The sequence below is a fragment of the Scyliorhinus torazame genome, chromosome 11 (genome assembly GCF_047496885.1).
Source record: "Scyliorhinus torazame isolate Kashiwa2021f chromosome 11, sScyTor2.1, whole genome shotgun sequence".
In the NCBI taxonomy this organism is placed as follows: Eukaryota; Metazoa; Chordata; class Chondrichthyes; order Carcharhiniformes; family Scyliorhinidae; genus Scyliorhinus; species Scyliorhinus torazame.
This window is the reverse complement of record NC_092717.1, coordinates 111782405-111794645: the sequence shown is the minus strand read 5'-3', so window position 1 is coordinate 111794645 and position 12241 is coordinate 111782405. Positions and strand designations below refer to the sequence as shown.

Genomic DNA, 12241 nt, shown 5'->3' with positions numbered 1-12241 from the left:
TGTTGCCGCCACGTGAGTTGGAGGGGGGAGGATCTTGGCAACGTATCAGGTGATGCAGGAGGAGGAGGCCTCGGTGGAGGAGCTAAAGGGTAAGTGGGAGGAGGAGTTGGGTGAGGAGATTGACGAGAGGATGTGGCGGATGCTCTGGGGAGAGTGAACTCTTCCTCCTCTTGTGCGAGGCTCAGCCTCATACAATTTAAGGTGCTGCATAGGGCTCACATGACTGGGGCAAGGAAAAGCCGGTTCTTTGGGTGCGAGCACAGGTGTGTTAGGTGCTCAGGGAGCCCAGCAAACCACACCCACATGTTCTGGGCGTGCCCAGCGCTGGAGGACTTTTGGAAGGGTATAGCGAGGACGGTGTCGAGGGTGATAGGTTCCAGGGTCAAGCCGGGCTGGGGGCTCGCAATATTTGGGGTGGCAGAGGAGCCGGGAGTGCAGGAGGCAAACGAGGCCAGTATTCTGGCCTTTGCGTCCCTGGTAGCCCGGCGAAGGATTCTTCTTCAGTGGAAGGATGCGAGACCCCCAAGCGTGGTATCCTGGATCAACGATATGGCGGGGTTTATTAAATTGGAGAGGGTGAAATTTGCCTTAAGGGGATCGGTGCAAGGGTTCTTCAGGCGGTGGCAACAGTTCCTAGACTTCCTGGCAGAATGTTAGAAGATGGTCAGCAGCAGCATATTTGCTTTTGTGTTGATGATGGCTGTTAATTTATTATTTATGTATACAGGGGGGGGAGGGGGGGGTTGTTCTTTTCTTTCTGTATTTTGTTGTTGATATTTTGTGAAAATTTGAATAAAAACTACTTTTTATTTTTTTTAAACTTCTTTTTAGGATATACGATCAACTAGAGAGAGGTCATGTGATACAATCCTTTTCTATGGATATTGAATTTGGGCTTGGGCATAGATATTATAGTTACTGGAGTGAATGGCTGTCTCTCACAGTCCCTCTAAGCTTCAAATCCTGTTCTGCTGAGTTAAAAGTGTGCCTACATCCCGACAACAGTCAGAGGCTCTCAACTAAAAGCTATTAGTTTTCTATTAAAAAAGTGTTTTCAAGAAAAAAACAACAGACCAGTGCAGGGAGATGCTAAAGGGGGGGGGATTTTGTCACGTCATAGCGACCAGATTGCCTCGCTGGAAGCCGAGATGCTGATGGTGGAGGAGAGGAATAAGGCCCTGAGGGTGAAGGTCAAAGACCTGGAGAACAAGTCAAGGAGACAGAACCTCAGGACCGTGGGGTTGCTAGAGGGAGTTGAGGGTCCGAGGCCAACCGAGTACTTTGTTCAGATGTTTGCAAAGTTGTTGAGGGGTGGGGATAACAGATGTCCTCTCCTGAGCTAGACAGAGCCTACCGAACACTCCGGCAGAGACCTCGGGTGAATGTGCCACCATGGGTGGTGATAGTTTGTTTCACAGCTTCAAGAAAGAGTGGATCCTAAAATGGGCCAAAGAGAACCGGGAAGTGAGGCGGGAGGAAACAACATCCAAATTTATTAAGATGTTGGGGCAGTGTTCGCAAAGAGGCGTGCAGCCTTTAACAGGGCGAAGTTATATAAAAGGAGTGCATTTTGGAGTGGTGTACACGTCGAGGTTGAGAGTTACATACAACTCAAAAGACAGAGGCAGAGGTTTTTGTCAAGGAACTAGGACTTGGACTTAATTGAAAGGGTCTGAATGGGACTTCAATGGGTGTTGATGGGATGGGATTGTTTGAGGATGTTTCAGAATTATGTACACATGTTTGGCTATTTGGGGGTTATTGTTCTGTATTGGAGTGTATATGTTGTCAGGAGAGGGACAAGGGGCGGTCAAACTAAGCGGGGTAATGGTTAAGGCAGCAATAGGGACAATATATGGCCCAAATTGGCTTGCTGACAATTGTAAAGGCTTTGGTTTTGATTATTCCTTTGCAGCAGGGCGGGCAGGGGGCTACCTCGGTAGCAGTTAGGTTTTAGTGAGTGAATGGGAGTGAGGTGGGGGAGGAGCTGAAGCCTTTTGGAACTGTTTGGACAGGTTTTGATATGCCTAGCATGCTTGTTTGGTGGGGGGAGGGGGTTGGTGAGAATTGTTCATTGGGAGGTAGTTTGCAGGTTCTTGAGTTGGGGGGGGGAAGGGTACAGTGCTGACGGAGACATGGGATTTTTCCTTGCCTCACCTTATGAGTGCTGTTGTTGGCCATTTTGGGTGGGCCTTGGCTCTATCAACTTGGAGTAAGGATTGGATAATTCATCGCGGTAGAAATAACTGACTTGAGGGGTGGGGGGTGAGAGACCCCCGATCAGACTAGTCACTTGGAATGTTAGGGGTCTGGTGTTTGGGGAGGCGTGGGAGGGGGTGACATGTAGCAGCAATGTTCAGTATACTCTGTAAATTAGGGATACATGCCAAATTTAGAACTGTAATCCTATTTCCGGTGGAGGAATGTGCTGAGCGGATGCACATCAGGTGGCTCTCCTCCCAGTTGGACCCAACACAGTGAATTTGTTTGAGTTTTTGGCCCAAAAAGCCACCTCAAACCCACCGTTTCTAAACTTCCCAGAGATGGGCAGGGCAGACAGCCTAAACCCAAAACTGGGGAGCAGCCAAGGGCGATAATTGCGAAGCTGCACCGATTCCAAGACCGGGAAAAAATCCTGAGGTGGGCCGACAAAGTCATGCTCGCGGGAAGGGCACAGAATCAGGGTCTACCAGGACATTGGGGCAAACCTGTCAAAAAAGGGCGAATTCAATAGAGCGAAATCAGCACCCTACAAGAAAGGGGTGTGATTTGGCATGCCAGACTCTGGGTGACATACCAGGGGAAGGAACATTACTTCGGCACCCCGGCGGAGGCCAATGAGTTTGTAAAAACAAACAACCTGGAGGGAGAGCAGATGCGGCAACGGTGAAAGCGGCAGGGACAGAGGAAGAATGGGAATGAGAGTGGAGGACGGACCGAAAACAAAAACTGTAATATGGACTATGTTTTTGCGCGGACTGCCTTGTTTTCGTGTTCGTCTCTTTTCTCCGTTTGACGACGGGAAACAAGAAAAGGGGAGCGAGAATAGGGGAAGCAGGCAAGGAGCTGAGACAGGGGGTGGACATAGGTAGACAAAACAGGGCCCGGGCTAGATGAGCACTGGGAGGGGAGCCACCATACGAGTGAGGAGGGCTATCACAGGAAGACAGGCAGCAAGGGAGGGCGCGGTGCATCTCTCAGGGGAGAGGGAGTGTCTGGCCAAAAGGGGTGGGGGGGAAACAGGGCAGAAGGGGGAGAGAACACGGGGGAGGGACAGAGGGATGGGGGGGTGATTGGGGAAGCGGGGGATAGGGGAAGGGGGGAAACGGAGACAAAGGGGACACACACATGCAGAACAGAAAGGGAACAAAAAGACAGACACAGGCGGACGCATAGTTGGCAGCCATGTTTTGTGCCCCCTGGGCGAAGGGAAACCCCGGAGCGCAGGGACCCTACCTCATGGTGAGAGTGGCAACCGCAGCCATTTTGGACTGACCCCTAACAAAGGGAAATCCCGGAGTGCAGGGGTGCGTCCACCAGGTAAATATGGTTGATTCCACAGGACCGGGGACGAGGGGGGGTGTCAGAAACCCCTCACCAGGATTGTTACCTGTTAATGGCCTGGTGAAAAGATCCGGAGTCTTCGCCCACCTAAGACGCCTGAAGGCCGTCATAATTTACCAATAGGAAACACACCCGAGGGGGAAGGACCGACTGCTGGTAAGGAAGGGCTGGGTGGGACAGACGTACCATTCATGCTACGGGACAAGGGCTAGGGGAGTAGCCATACTGATCAGCAATAGGACGAGATTTACAGAGACGAAGACGGTTACGGACCCAAGGGGTTGGTACGTCATGGTCGGCGGTGTCCTGGAAGGGGCACCGATGGTACTGGTGAATGTGTACGCTTCCAACTGGGACGACACAGAAGTTATAAAAAAGACGATGGCGGAAATCCCCAATATCGACACACACCGACTGATTATGGGGGGTAACTAACTTCATACAGGACCCACTGGCCGACCGATCAAACCCCAGAACGGGGCGAGCAGTCAGGCATGGCTAGGGAGTTGGGAATATTCATGGAGCAGATGGGGGCGGTAGACCAATGGAGGTTCCTGCACCCGGAAGAAAAGGAACTCTCGTTCTTTTCGCAGGTGCACAGGGCGTACACCTGCAACAATTTCTTTGCAGTGGGGAAATCGGTGCTTCCAGGAATCATAGGAGCGGAATATTCCGCGATCGTCATCTCTGACTACGCTCCACATTACATGGATGTGAGGTTGGAGAAGGACCATGCCCAGTGCCACACATGGAGGCTGGACACGGACTTCCTGGCAGACAAGGCCTTCTGCCAGAAAAACATCGCGGGCCATAGGCAATTACGTTAGTAACAACCAGAAGAGGTCTCACCCTCCACGTTCTGGGAGGCACTGAAGGCCGCGATTAGAGGAGAGATCATAGTCTACAAGGCATGCAGAAATAGGGAAGAGAGAACGGCCAACCACCTGTTGGTTGACTCCATTCTGGAGGTTGACAGAAAGTACTCCGAGGCCCCGACCGTAGAGCTGCTGGCGGAGAAGAAAAAGTTACAAATGGACTTTAATCTACTATCCACCAGGAAAGCAGTGCACCAACTGCGTCAGACACGAGGGATCTTCTATGAACATGGGGACAAGGCTGGCCGCTTACTGGCTCATCAGCTGAGGAAGCCGGCAGCCATGAGGGAAAGAGCGCAGGTTAAGAATAGCAGAGGCAGACTGGTAACAGAACCAAAACTGGTCAATCAGGATCGAGACTTTCCACCGAGGACTGTACACCTCTGAGCCCCCCGACGGGGACGCAGGAATGAAACAGCTCCTCGACGGACTGGAACTACCAGTTGTGGGTGAAGACAGACAGGGGGGATCTGGGAGAAATCATGGAGAGCATCAGCTCCATGCCTGCGGGAAAGGCGCCGGGACCTGACGGGCTCCTGGCCGGCTTCTCTAAAAAATTCGCGCCAGCCCTGGCCCCACACCTAAGGGACATGTTCGCGGACTCGCTAGCAAGGGGCACTTTGCCTCCTACACTAGCGCAGGCCACAATCTCACCGATACCAAAGAAGGATAAAGACCCAACAGAATGCAGATCATATAGACCCATTTCGCTGCTGAATGTAGACGCGAAAATACTCGCAAAGGTCTTGGCCAAAAGGCTGGAAAGCTGCGTACCAGAGGTGGTTGCTGAGGACCAAACTGGCTTTGTCAAGGGTAGGCAGCTCACTGCGAACATCAGACTGCTGAATGTGATTAATGTAATAATGACTGCCCCCGGGGAGAGAACACCAGAAGTGATCGTCTCTCTGGATGCAGAAAAGGCCTTTGATAGAGTCGAATGGAAGTACCTCCTCGAGGTACTGGAATGGTTTGGGCTAGGAGCGGGATGCACATAAGGCGAGCGTTCGAACCAACACCACCAGGTCTGAATAATTCCAGCTGCAGTGAGGCACAAGGCAAGGATGTCCATTGTCCCCGCTCTTGTTTGCATTAGCAATTGAACCCCTGCCGATAGCCCTGTGGGACGAGAAAAGCTGGAAGGGCATCCAGAGAGGAGACAGAGAGCAGAGTATTACTCTATGCGGATGACCTGCTCCTGTATGTCTTGAAGCCGCAGCAAGGACTGAAGACAATCATGCAGATCCTGAAAGAGTTTGGAACCTTCTCGGGCAAAAGTGAGGCATTCCCAGTGAACCCAAACGGGGTGGGACAAAGATGGAGGGACTCCCGTTTAAAACAGCCCAGAACAGATTCCGATACCTGGGGATCAAAATTTCCAGAGACTGGACACAGATCCACAAGTGGAACCTGACCAGCCTGGTGGAGGAAGTTAAAAAGGACCTACAGCGATGGGGGGCATTCCCACTCTCCCTGGTGGGGGGAGTGCAGACGATCAAGATGAACGTGCTGCCGAAGTTCCTCTTCCTGTTTAGAATATACCAATCTTCATCCCAAGGCCTTTTTGCAAAACATAGACAGTCTAATTATGGCGTTTGTGTGGGAGGGTAAGAACCCGAGAGTTCCCAAACTGGCACTGCAAAGGAGGAAATTCAAAGGTGGCTTGGCTTTACCAAATCTGCAGTACTACCACTGGGCAGCAACGACGGAAAGAGTGAAGGGATGTGTAAACGAACCCAACTCAGAGTGGGTACGGATGGAGGAGGCCTCCTGCAAGGGGATGACCCTCGAGGCCTTGGCTACAGCAGCACTCCCACCCCCCGCGGCAAAATACACACCAAGCCCAGTGATAGCAGCCACACTGAAAACATGGGCCCAATTAAGGCAGCACTCCGAGGCTGATTAGGATGTCCCCATGGCTCCCATCTGCGGCAATCACAAATTCCCCCCAGTCGTGCTATACGCCACCTTCAGGAAATGGAGACGGGATGGGGGCACACTGACAGTTCGGGACTTTTACGTAGGGCACAGACTAGCGACGCTGGACGAACTGACGGAGGAGTGGGAACTACCGACAGAGCAGGAAATGAGACACCTGCAAATAAAGCACTTCATCTGCAAAGAGACAGTAGGGTACCCCGGGCCCCTAGAAACTACACTATTAGAGGACCTGATAAACACAGACAGTAAAGAAGGGAGACTATGTAGGAAAATGTATGGACAGCTACTGGACAGACCAGCCGGAAATGGGAGGACGAACTGGGGACAGAAGTGGGGTGCCGACTCTGGAGCGAAGCACTGAGCAAGTCCAACTCCACCTCCTCCTGCGCAAGGCTTAGCCTCATGCAGTTCAAAGTGGTGCACAGAGCACACCTGACCAGAACCCGAATGAGCAGGTTCTTCTCGGAGGTGGAGGACAAATGTGAACGATGCCAGAGGGGCCCGGCCAACCACACCCACATGTTCTGAGCATGTTCCAAACTTGCTGGCTTCTGGACAGCCTTCTCTGAGGCAATGTCCAAAGTTGTGGGGGTGAGGGTGAAGCCATGCCCAAATGTGGCAATCTTCAGGGTATCAGAGCAGCCAGAGCTACACATGGGGAAGGGAGCCGATGTCCTCGCTTTCTCTTCCCTAATCGTACACCGGAGAATCCTGCTCGGCTGGCGATCAGCAGCACCACCCCCAGCTGCAGACAGGCTTGCTGACCTTTCGGAATTTCTCCACCTGGAGAAGATTAAGTATGCCATCCGAGGGTCGGAGGAAGGCTCCCTAAATTCATGGGGGCAGTTTGTCGACCTGTTCTAGAACCTGTTCAAGGCTAGCAACAACGAATAGGAGGGGGAAATGGGAACGTTAGAAAGAAAAGGGAGAGGAAAAGGAAAACATAAAGACGGGGGAGCCAGAGAAACGTGCAAACCGGGGTTGGGGGGGGGGGGAAAAGAGGAGAAAAAGCTGGAGGGACACAAAAGGGACAACATGGGAGGGAGGGAGAAACCCCCCTCAATCACTGGGGAAACACAGCCGAAGTTGACAGGGGAAGAAAAGAAAGGGGGGGACATCCCCCATCCCCCCTGCACAAACAAAGACCGACCAGGGGAGACACAAGCCGAGCCAGAGGGCGGCAGAATGTAAATAGGGAAAATTAAGGGAAGGACAAGACAAACCTTTCTATATAATACAGTAAATAAACACGGCCAACGATGTACATAACTGTTTATAAATTTTGAAAATGCTAATAAAAAGATTTTATGAAAAAATATCCATAATCCGAACTGGTTAAACTGGGACCATTGGGCTGGGCTTTAGAGTACATTTCCCTCAGAAAGAAGTGACATCATTCACACATTACCTGATCCAGCATAAACTTTCCATGATGGTTTCTATGGTTGGGCCAAGGGAAATTATTTAGTGGTTAGACAGGGTACTAGACTATAAAAAGCAAGCAACAAAAAAATCCCACATCGCAGATGGTACATTTTTTTGGGGGGGACAGTTCAAAAACCAACAAAAAGTTTTAAATGTTAACTTTGGATTGAAAAGATTTGTATTTTTTTATAAGTAGAATTCATTTAAAAACTACATTCAAATGAATCAACATTATATACAACCTATCAAAAATCTCAAGAGCTTAACTACATTGAGAATATACTCACTGACAATGTGTCCCGTCGTCTGAAATGCTAGTTCTACTATACTCTCATCTTGATCAGAGGCCGCCAGATGGAAGACGGAGAAGATATTCTTCCACCCAGAACGAATATTACCAGCCTGCGAGTTAACCATCTGGGCAATGCAGCGAACCACCATGTCTCGGATTGTTGGTGATCTTCAGAAAAAAAAAAGATGTTTTATAAAAATGCAATTGAAAGCACGCCATATGCAACTATAAAGCTAATAGGTGTATGGCTAATATGCAATCTTTGAAATCAGAAATAACAGACATTAAGAGTGTGTATTCTATAAATCTCTCAGCTCCATGCCATTCAAGATGACTCAGGCAACAACCCTAATTTCATGACTAAAATATTTGAGCAGAAAATTGAAGGACAAATTTTACATAAAATGTATCAAGACATAATTTATCTTCCTTGTGAAACTATTTCTAAAATATATTGATTTCAGTTACTAAACCAAACCACATATAACACTTTGGTACAACGTGTGCCCAGTACTTTCCAAACTCATATGACTTTTTTTATTGTTGTTCATCAGCTACAATAGCTTTTACAGAATTTTGATGATGTGAAATCTGACTGCAGAAAGGAAACTTTTCAAAAAAATCTTGTTACCAGGATATAGGATTACCTGTTCTTTTTCATTATGTGCTCAAAAGGTCTCAAGAAATCCTTCTGAAACCTGAAGTTAGCAAGCTCTCCTTTCTCCAAGAACTTCATTGATAACTGCCTTAGAGAGTCTACAGCAAAAATGGCAACATCTTCATTGGGATTGCAGCCAACCTGGTAATAAATGGGAACAAAAGAATAATTCACAATTAAAAATATGAATACAAAACTATTTCAATCAAATTATCGACGTGTGGTTTAATGTAACCACAACATTTTACAATTCTATATGAAGAAAGCAAATGTGTTCAATGTAAGAAGTTCAGTAACACACACTGGATATTTCAATTGATGTAGAGAATTTCATGTGACACTGCAAGTGAGACTTAATTGCAGGTTACATGACGAGAGTAATGGGCCAGGGCTGAGAAAGAATTGTTAAGCCAGAGGATGGAATAGGTTATAAGGAAAAGCTGGAGCAGTATGGAAGTCAGGAGAAGGCCAAGGAGAATTAAAAGCCAAGACAAGAAGGATGGCAGGCTGATTTTGGAGACATGTTAGTAATGTTAAGTAGAATTTGGACAGAGAAGGAAGAACAGGTTTAAAGACATGAGAAAGTGAAAGGAAAGGTGAGTGAGAAAGGATTGCCAAGGGAAAGGGAAGACAAGACCAGACGATTGTATAAGCAAGCAGAGCTCAGCTGGAAGTGGGTTTGTAACATACCAGGCCAATAGATGGTGGCTAATTAAAAGACATTGGAACTGTCAGCAACAGGGTGGTAACAGTTACAGTGTGAGCAGTATTGTGGAATGAGCAATTTTGCAGAATCTGGTGTTAAGGTGCAGCAACACAAATCAGGGAGCACAGTGGGACACGTGGACAGGTGCAATGCAGCAAATGTAGAGCTTTGGTGAGATATGTCAACAGGTGTCATTACTCACAATGACATTATTTTCAAATCTATAAAACAGTCTCTACTTTTACGTAAATAATTTAGATATGGAGGGAACAAGCACTGGAAGGCACAATAAGTTTCACATTAGAAGCAGACATGGAGAACCTGTGGGGAGAGGAGGCAAAACATCTGAAAGTTTAAAAAAATGGTTTAAGCATCCAATACCTGGAAAAATTGTTACAAAATTGTGAGGTTTATAAGATTATGTTGTTTCAGGATTACATCTTTTGGTTTTTATGATTATATTTTGGGACTGTAACTTTAAATTTAGGGCAGATTAAGATGATAATGGGACCTGTTCTGCAGTGTGCCTGACAGTAAGCCTTGGTGGTTTGATTGTTAAGAGGTAAAAGGGGCTCAGATTGTTTTACTGAGGTGATGGTGAAAAATATTTACGCTTGGAAACAATGAGCAGTATCTGAGTTTACGACAAGCAGACTTTGATCTCCTAATTTCCAGAAAGGTATTATAGGTATTGTGTTGTAAACAGTGGTGTTGCAAACTATCCATTTGCTTCTAAGGGAGTTGGGATCAAAGATTAACTAATTAGCATTTTCCCATTGCCATGGGAAGAGGGCAGAGGCGACAATTTTTAAAGATTAGGTTACACGCTTCTCTGCACAGAGATAGATGGCGAGTTGCCACTTTATCTTGTGTGGCCTGCAGCCATTTTAGAGGTAGAGACAGCGAGAGATAGAAGCAGCCACGCCTACACCTCAAGCAGAGGAATTGCTGACTCTATTGTCCACCATGCAGAATGCAGGTGAGAGTTTGTGTTCAGACTTAAGACAAAGTTCAAAAGGATTTAATGGAGACTGGACGATTTGCATAACTTGGAGCTAGAGGAAATGATCAACAACATAACTCTCACAATGAAAGACATATCTGGGATTAGAAGTAACCTGGCAGGGAAAGTAAAAAGAATCAATCCATCATGCAAAAACTTTAGACTTGTTCTTGGAGGGTGAAGTGTCTACTTTTTTTTTATTAAATATTTTATTGAAAATTTTTGGTCAACCAACACAGTACATTGTGCATCCTTTACACAATATTATAACAACACAAATAACAATGACCTATTTTATAAACAAAAAATGAATAAATAATAAATAACAAAAATGAAAACTAGCCCTAATTGGCAACTGCCTTGTCACAAGTAACACTCTCCAAAAATATAATTTAACAGTCCAATATATAATTATCTGTATCCACATTAGCAATATCCTGCGCCGGGCTACTAGGGGCGCAAAGGCCAAAACATCGGCCTCTCTCGCCTCCTGCACTCCCGGCTCTTGTGCAACCCCAAATATAGCCAACCCCCAGCTTGGTTCGACCCGGACTCCTACTACTTTTGAAAGCACCTTTGTCACCCCATCCAAAACCTCTGTAGTGCCGGGCATGACCAAAACATATGGGTATGATTCGCTGGGCTTCTCGAGCACCTCGCACACCTATCCTCCACCCCAAAAAATTTACTGAGCCGTGCTCCAGTCATATGTGCCCTGTGTAATACCTGAAACTGAATCAGGCTTAGCCTGGCACACGAGGACGACGAGTTTACCCTGCTTAGGGCATCTGCCCACAGCCCCTCCTCGATCTCCTCCCCCAGCTCTTCTTCCCATTTCCCTTTTAGTTCATCTACCATAGTCTCCCCTTCGTCCCTCATTTCCCTATATATATCTGACACCTTACCATCCCCCACCCATGTCTTTGAGATCACTCTGTCCTGCACCTCTTGTGTCGGGAGCTGCGGGAATTCCCTCACCTGTTGCCTCGCAAAAGCCCTCAGTTGCATATACCTGAATGCATTCCCTTGGGGCAACCCATATTTCTCGGTCAGCGCTCCCAGACTCGCGACCTTCCCATCCACAAACAGATCTTTCAGTTGCGTTATTCCTGCTCTTTGCCACATTCCATATCCCCCATCCATTCCCCCCGGGGCAAACCTATGGTTGTTTCTTATCGGGGACCCCCCCAAGGCTCCAGTCTTTCCCCTATGCCGTCTCCACTGTCCCCAAATCTTCAGTGTAGCCACCACCACCGGGCTTGTGGTGTAGTTCCTCGGTGAGAACGGCAATGGGGCTGTCACCATAGCCTGTAGGCTAGTCCCCCTACAGGACGCCCTCTCTAATCTCTTCCACGTCGCTCCCTCCTCCTCGCCCATCCACTTACTCACCATTGAAATATTAGCGGCCCAATAATACTCACTTAGGCTCGGTAGTGCCAGCCCCCCCCTATCCCTGCTACGCTGTAAGAATCCCTTCCTCACTCTCGGGGTCTTCCCGGCCCACACAAAACCCATGATGCTCTTTTCAATCCTTTTAAAAAAAGCCTTCGTGATCACCACCGGGAGGCACTGAAACACAAAGAGGAATCTCGGGAGGACCACCATCTTAACCGCCTGCACCCTCCCTGCCATTGACAGGGATACCATATCCCATCTCTTGAAATCCTCCTCCATCTGTTCCACCAACCGCGTTAAATTTAACCTATGCAATGTGCCCCAATTCTTAGTTATCTGGATCCCCAGGTAACGAAAGTCCCTTGTTACCTTCCTCAGCGGTAGG

At 48.0% G+C, this 12241-nt stretch overlaps 1 protein-coding gene across 4 annotated transcripts in view; it reads right to left on the bottom strand.

Moving 5' to 3' along the window:
* The window catches only part of arfgef1 (ADP-ribosylation factor guanine nucleotide-exchange factor 1 (brefeldin A-inhibited)), a 362892-nt gene that overhangs the window by 84386 nt on the left and 266265 nt on the right, over positions 1-12241 (bottom strand). For all 4 annotated transcript variants that reach the window (XM_072467619.1, XM_072467620.1, XM_072467621.1 and 1 more), the window contains 2 exons: positions 8742-8893; positions 8090-8262 (listed from right to left, as the gene is read on the bottom strand). In XM_072467619.1, the coding sequence (XP_072323720.1) occupies positions 8090-8262; positions 8742-8893 (325 nt within the window). The remainder of the gene's footprint in view (positions 1-8089; positions 8263-8741; positions 8894-12241) is intronic.